Source organism: Mytilus edulis, chromosome 2 (assembly GCF_963676685.1).
Source record: "Mytilus edulis chromosome 2, xbMytEdul2.2, whole genome shotgun sequence".
NCBI classification, from domain to species: Eukaryota; Metazoa; Mollusca; class Bivalvia; order Mytilida; family Mytilidae; genus Mytilus; species Mytilus edulis.
In genome coordinates this window covers 16,401,847-16,418,827 of record NC_092345.1, presented here as the reverse complement: position 1 = coordinate 16,418,827, position 16,981 = coordinate 16,401,847, and the positions used below count along the sequence as shown (strand labels likewise).

The 16,981-nt window shown below is 31.2% G+C and overlaps 1 protein-coding gene across 1 annotated transcript; it reads left to right on the top strand.

Moving 5' to 3' along the window:
- Window positions 1-7,011: 7,011 nt before the first annotated feature.
- LOC139510502 (uncharacterized) lies at window positions 7,012-14,441 on the top strand. The gene is made up of 5 exons (XM_071297077.1): window positions 7,012-7,118; window positions 8,314-8,562; window positions 10,119-10,376; window positions 12,264-12,332; window positions 13,754-14,441. The coding sequence occupies exons 1-5, from the start codon at window positions 7,067-7,069 to the stop codon at window positions 14,242-14,244; spliced, it is 1,119 nt and encodes a 372-aa protein (XP_071153178.1). The 5' UTR covers window positions 7,012-7,066; the 3' UTR covers window positions 14,245-14,441.
- The last annotated feature ends 2,540 nt before the right edge of the window (window positions 14,442-16,981 follow it).

The window sequence follows — 16,981 nt, the reverse complement described above, 5'->3', positions numbered from 1 at the left end:
GTTGAATCAAATGTTAAAAGTAAGTTCTAGTCTAGAATTTATATCTTAGAGAACGTACGTTTAAAGGGCTCTGGATATACCCCCTGTATAATACTGTACATAGAATTGCATTAGAAGCGGTTCTTTCTCTTTATCTTGTCTAGATTGAGGTTCAAATTCGTCTATTATACTTCGTATCTTTATATATGTTGTTGTTTGCAATTTGATAATTATCAAGAAATTGCAAATAGCTGGGTGACAAATATAAAATTGCTTATTATACTGGGCATGGAACGACTCTGTTCCTTTAATTGTTTGCTAAGAATTACACAGAATTTCTACCCAAAGCTTAAGTGGGAACATAGGATCTTCAGTTACATAGTATCCGGTCAGATAATCGGCGAATTCGACACATCTCTTATTGTGTTTCCATGATGAACATATAAACAGCTTAAACATCAAACCAGTATAAATTACTGTTCATGGTTATAGTGAGGCGAGTATTATTCAACCAGGTAAGTTTTCGCTAACAGGGGCTAATGAAACAGGTGAACGAATTAATTCTGTCCTAAAATGGGCTCTAATGTCGGCACTAAAATGTCCTGTAGTTTAAAAAAAATCGCTTTAATGTCCTGCGCCCAACACAATTAGTGGTACATTTTTAGTTCAATTGAATTTGTTATGCTGTTGTATTAAGTTAACATATATATATATTAGTTTATGATTAGATCAGTTTAAGATGAACAGCTAATGTAAGGTCAATGATATTTGGTATTTACATTTATTGTCATTTGCATCATTTAGCAAAATCTGTGTCAGTTCATTCGGACATTATTTTCTTAATTCCGTTTGTAAACAGTGATGGGTTATTGAATATAAAATAAACAAGTTAAAACTTTTTGATGATGAAGATTTTCATTTTTAATATTTAAAAATGATTTTCTAATATTAGAAAATGATTTCTTAATATTATAAAATGATTTTCTAATATTAAAAAATGATTTTTTAATATTAAAAAAAGAATTTTTAATATCGAAAAATCATTTATTAATATTAGAAAATGAATTTCTAATACAAGAAAATAATTTCGATCTTCTAATGTTAAACTATGAATTTTTAATATTAAAAAAGGAATTTCTAATATTAATAAATGATTTTCTAATATTAGAAATTCATTCAGAAGAAAAAAAAATAAAACCCAATTCTTCAGAGAACAATTGAAGGTCTTTCCACCTCCATGATAAGAATGAAATTTAAAAAACGATGTTAGAAAATGTCACTTCTTGTTAATGTAATTTGGTTCTTCCAATTGAGATAACAAAAAAATAAGATTAACAGGTATGTGCAGAAGACTTAATTGTTTTATTTTGAACAGTAAATAATTTTAAGCCAAGGTCAAAATCAAGAACGTCAAATTGACCTTTGACCTTGACCTCAATTTCAGTAATCACAAATCAAAAGACAGTACAATATAAAACATATCATGTTCATTAAAAAATACAGCACTTACAGATTAAATCAAATGTTAAAAGTCCGTTCTAGTCGAATTTATATCCCAGATAAAATACAGCACTAAAAGTCTAAAAGGTTGAATCAAATGTTAAAAGTAAGTTCTAGTCTAGAATTTATATCTTAGAGAACGTACGTTTAAAGGGCTCTGGATATAACCCCTGTATAATACTGTACATAGAATTGCATTAGGAGCGGTTCTTTCCATTTATTTTGTCTAGATTGTGGATCAAATTCGTCTATTATACTTCGTATCTTTATATATGTTGTTGTTTGCAATTTGATAATTATCAAGAAAGCGCGAATAGCTGGGTGACAACTATAAAATTGCTTATTATACTGGGCATCGAACGACTCTGTTCCTTTAATTGTTTGCTAAGAATTACACGGAATTTCTACCCAAAGCTTAAGTGGGAACATAGGATCTTCAGTTACATAGTATCCGGTCAGATAACCGGCGAATTCGACACATCTCTTATTGTGTTTCCATGATGAACATATAAACAGCTTAAACATCAAACCAGTATAAATTACTGTTCATGGTTATATATAGTGAGGCGAGTATTATTCAACCAGGTAAGTTTTCGCTAACATGGGCTAATGAAACAGGTGAACGAATTAATTCTGTCCTAAGGTGGGCTCTAATGTCGGCACTAAAATGTCCTGTAGTTTAAAAAAATCGCTTTAATGTCCTGCGCCCAACACCATTAGTGGTACATTTTTAGTTCAATGAAATTTGTTATGCTGTTGTATTTAGTTAACATATATATATATATATTAGTTTATGATTAGATCAGTTTAAGATGAACAGCTAATGTAAGGTCAATGATATTTGGTATTTACATTTATTGTCATTTGCATCATTTAGCAAAATCTGTGTCAGTTCATTCGGACATTATTTTCTTAATTCCGTTTGTAAACAGTGAGGGGTTATTGAATATAAAATAAACAGGTTAAAACTTTTTGATGATGAAGATTTTAATTTTTAATATTTAAAAATGATTTTCTAATATTAGAAAATGATTTCTTAATATTATAAAATGATTTTCTAATATTAAAAAATGATTTTTTAATATTAAAAAAAGAATTTTTAATATTGAAAAATCATTTATTAATATTAGAAAATGAATTTCTAATACAAGAAAATAATTTCGATCTTCTAATGTTAAACAATGAATTTTTAATATTAAAAAAGGAATTTCTAATATTAATAAATGATTTTCTAATATTAGAAATTCATTCAGAAGAAAAAAAATTAAAACCCAATTCTTCAGAGAACAATTGAAGGTCTTTCCACCTCCATGATAAGAATGAAATTTAAAAAACAATGTTAGAAAATGTCACTTCTTGTTAATGTAATTTGGTTCTTCCAATTGAGATAAAAAAAAAAATAAGATTAACAGGTATGTGCAGAAGACTTAATTGTTTTATTTTGAACAGTAAATAATTTTAAGCCAAGGTCAAAATCAAGAACGTCAAATTGACCTTTGACCTTGACCTCAATTTCAGTGATCACAAATCAAAAGACAGTACAATATAAAACATATCATGTTCATTAAAAAATACAGCACTTACAGATTAAATCAAATGTTAAAAGTCCGTTCTAGTCGAATTTATATCCCAGATAAAATACAGCACTAAAAGTCTAAAAGGTTGAATCAAATGTTAAAAGTAAGTTCTAGTCTAGAATTTATATCTTAGAGAACGTACGTTTAAAGGGCTCTGGATATACCCCTTTACAATACTGTACATAGAATTGCATTAGGAGCGGTTCTTTCTCTTTATCTTGTCTAGATTGTGGATCAAATTCGTCTATTATACTTCGTATCTTTATATATGTTGTTGTTTGCAATTTGATAATTATCAAGAAAGCGCGAATAGCTGGGTGACAACTATAAAATTGCTTATTATACTGGGCATCGAACGACTCTGTTCCTTTAATTGTTTGCTAAGAATTACACGGAATTTCTACCCAAAGCTTAAGTGGGAACATAGGATCTTCAGTAACATAGTATCCGGTCAGATAAATTCGCTTTAATGTCCTGCGCCCAACACCATTAGTGGTACATTTTTAGTTCAATGGCCTTTGTTATGCTGTTGTATTAAGTTAACATATATATATATTAGTTTGTGATTAGATAAGTTTAAGATGAACAGCTAATGTTAGATCAATGATATTTGGTATTTAAATTCATTGTCATTTGTATCATTTAGCAAAATCTGATTCAGTTCATTCCGACATTATTTTTTTAATTCCGTTTGTAAACAGTGAGGGGTTATTGAATATAAAATAAACAAGTCAAAACTTTTTGATGATGAAGATTTTAATTTCTAATATTAAAAAATGATTTTCTAATATTAGAAAATGATTTCTTAATATTATAAAATAATTTTCTAATATTACAAAATGATTTTTTTAATATTACAAAATGATTTTGAATTTTTAATATTAAAAAATGAATGTTTAATATTAACAAATGAATTTTTAATAGTAAAAAAATAATTTTTAATATTAAAAAATGAATTTCTAATAATAAAAAATCTTTTATTAATATTAGAAAATGAATTTCTAATACAATAAAATAATTTCGATTTTCTAATGTTAAAAAAAGGAATTTCTAATATTAAAAAAGGAAAGTCTAATATTAATAAATGATTTTCTAATATTAGAAATTCATTTTCTAATATTAAGAAATAGTGTGTTTCTTTTTTAATATAAGAAAATCATTTTCTTAAATTAGAAAATTATTTTTTAATATTAAAAAATTATTTTTTAATATTAAAAAATTATTTTTCAATATTAAAAAATTATTTTGTAATATAAGAAAATTATTTTCTAATATATATTAGAAAATAACTGTTTTTGTCCACTTTGGCTTGCCATAATTGTCGTTATCTAGCAATTAATTACTCTAAAACTAAGACTGCCTTGAACTTGCAGATATATATGCTTTCCTCTATTTTGTTGAATCACAACTTTAACTCTGAGATAAAGAACGGAAGCAGGAGCTGTTTCTATTGCTTTGAGCTTCACCATGAAAAAATATATCTTGCCCCTTGTTTTCCTTTACGACTGCAAATGGAGATTAATTTTCCCTGATCTTTACCATTGTCGCAATATTGCATGACTATTGTTCTTAAATTGTTTGATTTGTTTTTTATTGAACTTTCTTTTTTAAAGTAAAATCTCTTGTAGGAATTGCATACAAAGTTGATGCTTACAAGGAAGATTTTGAACAAGAGATTCCATCAATCGTTGCAGTTTACTGTTGTGAATTACATGAAATTGTGTCATACAAACCCCGCTAAAATGTTCAACTTAGTCTATCTCTATACCGACCGCTTGTTCTCGTTTTGAATTAAATGTTATTTCAAATTTATTTATTGTCATGTCATTTTTAACAACACGACTAGTAAATACAGAAATGAAGGACGATGGATGATGAGAATTTTGCCCACAGAGTCGATAAATTGATCGTGGGTAAATTTGCTGACTTCAGATGCAGTGGGGAATGTTTCATTCATTTTTTTGACAAGCGATTAAAATTCACAGAAGATCATAACGAAATCAGAGATCTATACTTTAAACTAAATTTGTTAACAATACAACTCCATTCACCAATATCTCAAACTCAAAATGTTGATAACTAAATACACGTAGTCTAAGCGTTAAAAAGAGATCCTTTTACGGTCTGCCATTTGAAAATTATCCTACATTTCCTGTTGTCAATGGCTTAATATATCCGACAGACAAGGATTTTGAAGTTTATAACAACCCGCTTAAGTAATTTACAAAAGGATACATATCTGAAAATTATAAATATCAGTTTTAATTTTTATGTCTAAATATATTGTCCAGTGACAGCTCTGAGAAAGTGTATTTTATTCATATATATAATTCATAAAAAAAGTATCCTCATACATATTCATAAGGTATATTTAACATGCATGCATGTTCCTTAGAGGAAATCGCTATTGCTTGTAAAAAAATCTGTGTGTATATAGTTTTGGGATATTTTGGTGTTTTGGTTTCTATCTCGGAAGATGCAGTGGTGAGTTCGAAATTAGTATTTAACTTTTTGTTTAGATATCATTCACGAAATTCCGATTTAGAATTTAGTCAGAATCAATTCCCAATAAATTCTTATCTGTAATATCTAGAATTTCTGACAACAGCATGTCAAATTCTAATTATGTGTATTTTACCAATGCTTATACAGTAGGTGGATGAAAACTACAATTCGGGTAGACTGTATCTAACAACAAATTAGAACATTTATATTTATAATAAAAGACTAAAATAGAATGTATTTCCCCTTTATAAAATCGGAGCTCAAGATAAGTAATGTCAGTTAGATACAAATATATATATTCATTATGTTCAATTTTATCTCGGTAATAGCTGTATTTGGCAAATTTTTAGGAATTTTTGGTCCTCAACATGCTCAATACTCTTCAACTTCGTCCTTTATTTAACCTTTTAACTTTTTTTATTCGAGCGTCACTGATGAGTCTTAAGTAGACGAAACGCACGGCTGGCGTAAATATAATATTTTTTTATTCCTAGTATCTACGATGAGTTTATTTATTTCCAAAATTTAAACGAAACAGATAAACGTGTGAACAGTAAAAGTATTTCGACAAAGCAAAAAGCCTCCGTCACTGTCGGTATCTTTTAAGATTACTGGTTAATTGTTTACTTCGTACTCTAGATAGAAAAAACATATTATAAAAGAAACGAAAACTGTTGTGCATAGCAAGGTTATTATAACATTGTATATTATTTTTTTTTAATTCATGGATTTTAATATTTATTTAAATTCGTTTGATATTCAAATCTCACAAGAGTTTGAAGATTGGAAAAAAAATACATTGGAGATTCGCCAGACTGAGTCTTTTTTATTCTCCAAATTTTTCGCTGTTGAATTTCAAATTAGCAACATTTTCATAAGTGAATTCTAAGGTAAATGCATAGTACACGGAAAAATTTCAATTAAACGTTCTATGCTTCAAACAACAGTTATATGTCGAATGTATATTAACTGTAAGAAAAATATAATTGGAATGACTAGATCAATATAATACTTCAATGGTAAAACATTCGACAGCGAGTCTTTAAGAAACAATTGGTTCTTTGTTAGTAGCATCCTACAATTAAGGAAATCGATTAAGGAAACTAAGTTCTGGAATTTTGTATCGATAACGGTAAATCGATTGCAATTTTCATGCAGCGATTAAATTCAACTTTATTGAAAAAAATCGGGGTTGTTCCATTAGGAAAGAGAGATTATCTTGCATTCAATTATGACTTAAAACATCGGGCTTGGAAAATGACCTACTCATACTTGATATAGATTAGATCGTTGGTTTTCCCGTTTGAATGGTTTTACACTTGTAATTTTTGGGCCCTTTATAGCTTGCTGTTCGGTGTGAGCTAAGGCTCCGTGTTGAAGGCCGTACCTTGACCTATAATGGTTTACTTTTATAAATTGTTACTAGGATGGAGAGTTGTCTTATTGGCACTCATACCACATCTTCCTACATCTATTAATAATTGTTTGTTTTTTAAAGTAGAAAGATGTGGAGAGAGATTCTTGTAACAGCAGTTTTTCTACAAGCGTTTTCTGTATGTAAGTACATTAATATTTATATGTCCCCACAACGATTTAGTATTTAGTAAAATATAAATGTACAATCTGAGAATCATGCTTTATGTTATTTAAACAGCAACCCAAAAGACAAGTAAACGCCGGAGAAAGCATTGAACCTACATCTACGTTTTTATTACCGCTCCTTCATTTATTTGTTGTTCCCATGTCTACATCTAATTAATCTTTAATATGCCCGCTCATCCACCAACTTTCTATTCCCGATCCCCATATACTTAGTATTCCCGCTCCACCATCTTCTTTATATTTCTGCTCATCCATATACTTTCTATTCCCGCTCATCTAAATACTTTCTATTCCAGATCAACCATATACTTTGTATTCCCGCTCCACCATCTTTTTTATATTTCTGCTCCTATACATCTACTTTGTATACCCGCTCCTTCATCTACTATATATTCCCGCTCCACTTTATTTTATGCATTTCTGCTTCTACATCTACTGTTTTATTGCGGCTTCTATATCTACTTTGTATTACCGCTCCTTCGTTTATCTTGTACTCCTGCTCTAACATCTTCTTTGTATATCCGCTCATTCATATACTTTCTATTCCCGATCAACCATATGTATACTTTGTATTCCTGCTCCACCATCTTCTTTATATTCCCGTTCCTACATCTACTTTGTATTCCCGCTCCTTCATCTACTATATATTCCCGCTCCACTATCTTTTATGCATTTCTGCTCCTACATCTACTGTTTCATTGCGGCTTCTATATCTACTTTGTATTCCCGCTCCTTCATTAACCTTGTATTCCTACTCCGATATCTACTTTGTATTTCCGATCAACCATCTACATTTTTTATTTATGCTACTTAAGATTATGGCTGAACGTTTCGACTAGCTTATATATATATATAGTAAGGCACCGGCCTTTCATCACTTTTATATATATATATATAAATACATTGTTTGATTCTCATTTTGTTCAAGAATTAGGGAACAAGATTATAAGTTTCAAAACATAGTCTCGTTCCTGATCCCCCTTTCCTCCGACAAAAGATGAATGGTCGTGAATGGTCGTTGCCTTATTATTGTCGAGGTAAATTCGTGGTTTAAAGGGACCCTAATTAAATATGACACAAATATGTTCTAATGTTGCATTTCCCATTATTAGATTGAATACAATTACTTAATGGTAAAATTTATTTTCAGATGCAATAACACTGAAGGTAAAGAATGGAAAAGTTGCATATTTCAGATGTAGTGATGGACAAGTTGTCAGTGTCACGGAGGCAACCTATGAAAAGGGCTCTTGTGGTGATTCCACTGCACTTATAGTTGTGCAAGGACTTGCAAACGGAAAAACAAGTTATGATCTACCAGTTGCAAAATCAACTTTTGTGAGCACATGTGCAGCTAACGTTAATGAAAAACTGAAAGTCAAGTATGACTGTGTTAGTGGTAAGTGTATTCTTTAAGAAATGTCTATAGGTCTGAGAAATGCACGTGTCATATCAAATAATTCTCAATTCCATATTTTTCTAAAAATAACAACTACCGATATGATTTGGTTTAGATTTATGTTAAAATCTAGTGTTTGGAGAATGTCATGCTCTGTTCGGGGTAATCAAATCGATCAATATTATTTTAGACCCCTTGTAAATAGAAATGACCACACTTGTGACATAATTTGTTTCTGACCTAACAAACGAGCGTACTATAATAAATTTGTAATTAGTAATGGCAGATGATGATTCCAATAGATTGTCCCCTTAATAAGCAAAATACCCTCAAGTTAATAGGCCTAATGTATTTTACAATCATGTGTGTATGTGAAATAGTAAAGATATTTAAGAAAAGTATTTGAGGAATAGCTGTAATGGTTTTTTTTTCTGTCTTTGAAGAAATAACATTAAAATTGTGGTAAACACTGAATAACCCGATTATTTAAAAGTGTGCACCATGTGTTTGAGGTTTTTTTTCGAATAGACCGGAAAAAAATAGTATTTAGTATTTCCTTGCAATTTGATTCACATAACAAAATTATGTCTTTGAGCTGATAGACGAAAAAACTTTCAGTCAATCACAAGACGTGTTCCATTAGTCCATATAACAATGGGATGTTAGACCGTATGCATGTAGATCAAGACTTTGGTTAGCTTGCTTGATTTGTTTGTATATTACAAATAAAGGCAACAGTAGTATACCGCTGTTCAAAATTCATAAATCGATAGAGAAAAAACAAATCCGGGTTACAAACTAAAACTGAGGGAAACTTATCATATATAAGAGAACTACGACACAACAGAGACACAAAATTGTAATTGAGATAACATCCAATCAAATTTAAATATAATATAAAAGCAAGCCAACCAAAGTTGTACTCTACAAACATTAGGAAATTAGCTCTAACATTAATTACTTTTTTATCTTTGTTTTTGTTCACAGAATACATACATTTTGTACATGTAGGCTCATATCCCTGATAAGTTTATCAATCAAATTAAAGGATAAGCCGTGATACTTGTACATATATCTATTCATAAGAATAATTTATTAAACTTATCCAATTTGAGTTTGTCGTCTGTAATTATCAAATTAATGATCGAGTCCCTTATTCGAATCTGTTGACTCTTTTGGTCCGAAGGAATTTGCAAATAGACTTTAAAAGATGTAATGTCCTTCTCATATCTTCAATAGTATAATTTGTCAATGCCGTAAATGACCCATAGAAATATATTTGTATGAGTTCTTTTCCCGACAATTATTATGCATAATATAATTGGCAGAAAGAGCAAATTTATGTGTAGTGTGTGTACTGCTTAATTTTTTCAAATCTTTTAATGACATAAATCTTTTGATTAAAACTAATTTTTTTTATGAACACCAATTCCTTCCCATGATGTTCATATGAAAAATCCATTGATTACAATTATCTCGAAAGGATGCAAAAATAAACAATCTTATACATAGTTCGTTAAAGTGTTATTTTTCAATCATTTTCCATTTCATTTCAGCTACTGAAACTACAACAACACCAAATGCAGATGCGGCAGAGCTATATTGTGATGCCGGGCAATACATAACAATAACAAAGGCCGTTTATGGCGATACCGCGAATAATTGTTATGACGTAAATGCATTTTCTATTGTCCAGTCTAGCTGTAACAATAAAGTAACTTGTTTGATAAGTGTAGACTCGGCTACGTTTCCAGGTTCCACTTGTAGCCCGACTGGCAGTGAGAGTTTATCAGTTGCTTACAGCTGTACACAAGGTAATACATAGTCGTGTGTAGCTCTACAAGTAAAACACAAATAGATGAGCGAGAAAATACTTTTCCTTATCCGTTTTGGCTCAGAACGCTCAAGGGACTTAATTCTTTAAAAATAAGCTGGACGTTTATAATCACACGCTATTAGTAAAACAAATCAAGCTTCTCAATGTTCAAAATAAGTGTTTATCAAATTGCTATATATCAAACGAAATTATTCCTGTTTGTGTGTTTTAAATTTCTTGAAGTTTATACATATTTGTCAACGGATCAAGGTAAATATTTTTACAAAATTTTCATGAAAATTGAACGAACAACATCTACTTTAGTTAAAGTGTTGGGTAACATAATATAAAATAAAATTATCTCCAATGTTTTTGTTTTATATAAAAAGTAGCTATATACGATCCGATGTAGATTTTTTCGCGTGACAAAAGTAATACTTTTTTTTTGATTTTTTTTACCCGTCAGAATACCTTAGATTCTGAAAATTTAAATTAAGGATATTCGCTACTCATGTTTTAGACTTTTTGTCAGATATTTGGAACTCTATAGTTTTTATTCAGGTAGTGCCTATACAAATTTGTCGGAAGGACTTTTATGATATGTTTGTGAGAAACTTGTTCCAATTTATACACCAGTAAATCACTTTTAAAAAGGCGTTTAATGCTTTTAATTCTTTAAAATAAAGGATAAGAAATTTATTTTCCACCTTTGTAACCTTTATCACACGTGAATTGTATGTTTGTGACATTAAATTGGCCTGGCGCATCAATATATTTTCTTATTACCGCAAAAAACATGTTGTTATCATCTTGTTTACATTGGTTACTAAAACTTTTAGTAAAAGAAGTTCGGTCAACGTTGTTTATCGAAAAATAAACAAGTCAAGAACAACTACCGGAAGTCCTGTCAACCAATCATATCAACGTATTCTCTAATGTGCAAATCATATAAGAATGATATAAATATATATATATGATCATCATTAATTCCGTGTTTTATATCATTTTTTTTTCAATTATTATTTTTCTTGTGGTGTCCTTTAGTTTCGAAAATCCTTGTCCATTTAAGATGTTGCATGGTATGTAATTGAAAGGAGCAAGTTCCGTAAATGTCATATGTGGTCCTGAAATAGTATGTCCGTTGTTTCACATTAAAAAGAAAATAATTAAAGTTTACGAAAAACACACGTAAGAAAGTGAAATAAATCTTATTTTGTACAGTTTTTCTTATAAAGCTTTAAGATTTACAACCCAAACAGGCCATAAGAAGAGATTTTGGTTGAAATTTCACAAAATTGACTGGATTTCTATCAAATTTTTGTCTAGGAAATATAGAGCGCTAACTTCGACACACTTTTTATTAAAGCCAGATATGTAAAATTATATAACCGCGAAGCATTATGTTAACAGACGTTTGTTTGGTCGACGTCCGTGTTCCTAGTCCAAAAAAATAATGGAAATTTATATATTTTTATTGAATTTTCATGGGAAATCATCACGAAAGCTACATGCGTGACGTCTAATAAGAATGCTTATACATACATTTATAACAAATAGTAATATTTCATACCAAGTACTTGTATGAGCTTTGATACTGTCTGTAGTGTTATCAAATGCGTGTTTTCATATTAATCCTGTATCATTTTCAAGTACAGTCGTATTTGGTTGAGGTTTAGGTTGAGATCTAGAAGTAGAAGTCGAAATAGGGACCACCTAAAGGCCTCATCGAACCTAATCCTTTGTATTTGTCACATTGGTATTCATACCACATCTCTTTATCTATTACTTACAGTACAATTAATCATATCTATGCAATGCTTCCCTATTTGTGTTTTGTGTCTAGAAAATGCTGTCCCTCATTTATAAACACATATTTTATTTACAGTAACAGGACAAGTGTATACACATTGGGGAAGTACAACGTGTGGATCAACCGCTCAATTATTATACTCAGGTAAAGTATTCTATAGAATATATTTATAGATTATCAGTTATCATCTCAACGAGATTGATTTTCTCGCTTGAGCCGGGACGGCGAAAGCGAGAAAGGCAATCGAGTTGAGATGAACAATGATAATCTTTTTATCGCTATTTTACCTAGGACGACGTTGTCAATTTCATGTCAGTTTCGTTAGCAACGCCACGTGCATGCTTTGTTTCTATCGATAATTTTCCATCTCAAGCGAGAAGCATGAGATGAAAATTATCACAAAAAAGGATCAAAGGAAAAATGCACAAAATAGCGATAAAGTATATTATACATGTTTTTGTTTTCAACTCCATGTGCAATATAAGATGTTAAACTACAAATGTAAAAAAAAAATGGGTTGGTTTAAAGATATTCATAGTAAAAACTAGTTTTAACTTGTCACTTGCACATGTTCGAAAAAGTATTATTCCACTATATATTATGTTTAATAGCTTATAGATATACCTTACGTGACATCGAAAACACCTCTAAACATCGCGACTATAGATTCACTCTGTCACGTGACATCGAAGACACCTCTAAACATCGCGACTATCGATTCACTTTGTCACGTGACATCGAAGACACCTCTAAACATCGCGACTATCGATTCACTCTGTCACGTGACATCGAAGACACCTCTAAACATCGCGACTATCGATTCACTCTGTCTCATATTTTTGTGCTTGTCACAAACCATGAGCCCGTAGTCCAGTAGTTGTCGCTTGTTTATGTCAGTCATATTTGGTTTTCGGAAATTGTTTTTGTTATGAAGTCGGCCCTTGGTTTTCTTGTTTTAATTGTTTCGGATATTTAATATCGGGGACTTTTATAGCCTACTATACTCTATTGGTTTTTCTCATGCATGGTTGAAGGTCGTACGGATGCCTTTAATTTCCAACATCCACTTCTTTTGAACTCTTGTGGATAATTGTCTCATTGCCAATTATAGCACATCTCATTATTTTATATTGGATTGAAACACTCATTTCAATTGACATAGAAGACATACAAAGATTTGTTTACCCTCGAAAGGCACACCTTCATATCTCCCTATGACAAGGGAAATGAAATCTATAATGTCACAACTAGTATTATGATATCTTGAACTGCTCAAATATTTACTCAAGAATTAAAAAAAGACCCATGATTTTATTAAATGATATTTGTTTTAGTCAAGATTTTTCTTTATGTTATTTTCATGTCAAACGTTCTATACTCCGTTACACTGAACATTAGACGTCAAATAAGTTAAAAATCTTCAAATTTTTCTTAAGTTTAAAGTTTAAAAAAGACTACTCCAATCAACCTTTTAAATCATAATTTAGTTTTACAATTTCATAAACTAAAGAAAACGAATAGATGATAAATATATGTTTACCAGAATGACATTTTTTAATTGAAAGGCATTATGGCTGGTGGACCTCAAGGTACAGCAGGATCTGGTAGTGACTACCTTTGTATGCCAACCACACCGTCTTACACAGGTGATGAATCGGATTCCGCCGAATCAGAAAGGGGACAACTTTACGGAATTCAGCTTGGGCTAGACACTAGTGATGCGACGTCTCCTTTTGATACTAGTAAAAATGGTTATGTTGTTGACTGCGCCGTTTGCCAGATTTTAGCAAATCCTGCGGTTTTCATGCAAGCAGCAACAAACACGTGCCCAACGGGTTGGACAGTTGTATATACTGGTTACCTAATGTCTGAAATAGCTGCAGGAGTAACTGCGACTTCAAAGGGATACGCGTGTCTGGACATAGACGCACCCCTGTCAACGGATAGTAGTTCCGATAATGCATTCGTGTATCCAGTAGAAGGAAAATGTGGAACACTATCATGTCCCAATTATATCGATAATGCCGAACTTACGTGTGTTGTTTGTTCTAAGTAATTTGTATGCACTTTGAGACTGCTAAAGGCTTTTGATTTAAATCTAATGAGCTTTAAACCACCATTCGTATAATTGCTCCAAGATACAAACTGTTTTCATATCTGTTATACTCAATGTATTTTTGATAAACAACAAACTATGGAATGTATACGGTAACAACATTAAGCTTATTTGAATAAAGTACAATTGAATTATAATAGTTATATTGTTTACTTATTATGTATGTCACAAACTTAATGTTTAAAGTTGATATGACAATAAATACTTGAATTTGAAAAAAAAAATGAATTTGATTTAAATTACGTTTAATGTTTTTTTTCTTATTACATTAAGCATGGTGTATATGAAAACTTGCCTCGCTTTCGAATTCATCAACATCAATAATTTCAAGAAAATCTATTTTTCAAATAGATCAAGGTTATTGAAAATGTTAGCTGCAGATGCCACGAAAACATAGAAATGATGTAATATTCGTACTATTGTTGCCCCACCTACGATAGTAGAGGGGCATTATGTTTTCTGGTGTGTGTGTCAATTCTTTCTGTTCGTCCGTTCGTTTGTGTTTCCGTGCGTCTGTCCCGCTTCAGTTTAAAGTGTTTGGTCAAGGTAGTTTTTGATGAAGTCCAATCAACTTGAATCTTAGTACACATGTTCCCTATGATATGATCTTTCTAATTTTAATGCCAAATTTTTAGAGTTTATCCACGATTTCATGGTCCACTGAAAATAGAAAATGATTTGCGAGTGGGGCATCCGTGTACTTTGGACACATTCTTGTTTTAATTATATTTGAACGCTATATAATGTTAAATTGTGCTAGATTAATTGTTGACCCCAAAACATATTGTCGGCATTCTCTTTCCTGAAAAATTATTATAAAGTATAACTATTGTCAGTCACACAGATACAAAGCAGCTTATTTCCACAAAAAAATTGTACCGATCGAAAGCTTGATTTGACTTCCTTACGTTGCTCTTACTTGACTTTGTATCAGGATGTCCTTCCAAAGAGAAACTAATTGTAAAAGTAAACCATTATAGGTCAAAGTATGGTCTTTTACACGGAGCCTTGGCTCACACCTAACAGCAAGCTATAAAGAGCCCCCAAAATGGTAGCTGTAAAACCATTCAAGCGGGAAAACCAACGGTCAAACTTATATAAAAACGAGTAACGAGAAACACTTATAAACCACATCAACAACCAAGAGCACTGATAATAATTGCAGTGAGTTTATTATATTGTATTGTAGTTAACCGTTATAGTGTAACATCACAACATATAAAAGACACACTATAAACTATCAATTGAAATAGCTTAACTCAATCAAAAGACATATTAACACAGGTGAACATACACTTAACTTTAGATTTATATACTAGTATTGTTTATTTCAAGTATTGATGTCCTGATGGCAGGTTTTTGGTAACCCAAGCGATATAGAAATATGGTTACCTGGACTTCATCATGCACAAATAAGGTGTTGTTATGGCCGATTTATTTTTTGAGAGGGGAACTGTGCATCAGTTCGCACCACCGTCTGGTTGAAATTGGGACGTTGATTCCATGTTTTAAAAGTGATATCCCCTTTGCAAGTTAGATAATCGCTGCAATACATCTCTAAAATTAGAAATTGTATTCGGCTTTCTTGAAAGATGAATAAATATTGCCAATATCCAAGACCCCCCCCCCCCCCCCCCCACCTAATTGTAGCAGTTCAAAATCAGGCCAATTATTCAAACCCACTTTTTAGAACTGATTTTTTTTATTTTCTCGACAATTTAGCAGTTAACATCAAGCAATCGACAACCAACCAATCAATCCATCAGCTCTTTCGTAGTCTTTATAAACAAAATGGGATACATGTAATAAGTGACCAATTAGATTTTGTCTGAATAAGACGCAGGCCTTTAGTTCTCTTTTACATGTAAGACGCAAGGACATTTGTGCTCTAAACTATGATACACCTGAATTTGTAATACCGGACATTTGCGCTTTTAACTACGATAAACATGATATAAAACAGAAGATGTGGTATGATTGCCAATGAGACAACTATCCACAAAAGACCAAAATGACACAGACATTAACAACCATAGGTAACTGTACGGCCTTCAACAATGAGCAAAGCCCACACCGCACAGTCAGCTATAAAAGGCCCCGACAAGAAAATGTAAAACAATTCAAACGAGAAAACTAACGGCCTTATTTATGACTTGGGACAGGCACATACATAAATAATGTGGCGGGGTTAAACATGTAAGCGGGATCCCAACCCTCCCCCTAACCTGGGACAGTAGTATAACAGTTTAACATAAGAACGAACTATAAAAATCAGTTGAAAAAGGCTTAGCTCATCAGATGGACACAAAAACAAGTGGACGTGGCCCGGTACTTATACATCCCGACACAAAAAGACACAATGAACAGATATGAGAGTACTCGCAGTTATCTGACAGCTAGTTCAAAGCCACTTACAACTAATAAAAAAAATCATGCATCTAAGACTAAACTATCAATCCGTACACATCCAACATCCAATGGATTTAGTGTAAAAACGTCATAAACAGCCAGAGAAAAACATGACATTGTGCAATGCCAGGTTACAGGTATCGACAGATTGTAGATCCATGCATATGTATATGCATATAACATACTAGTAATATTTAGTTAGCTTTTAATTTACTGATAACAAAATCAATATTTATACCAATAAAAACAATATTCAATGATCCTATTA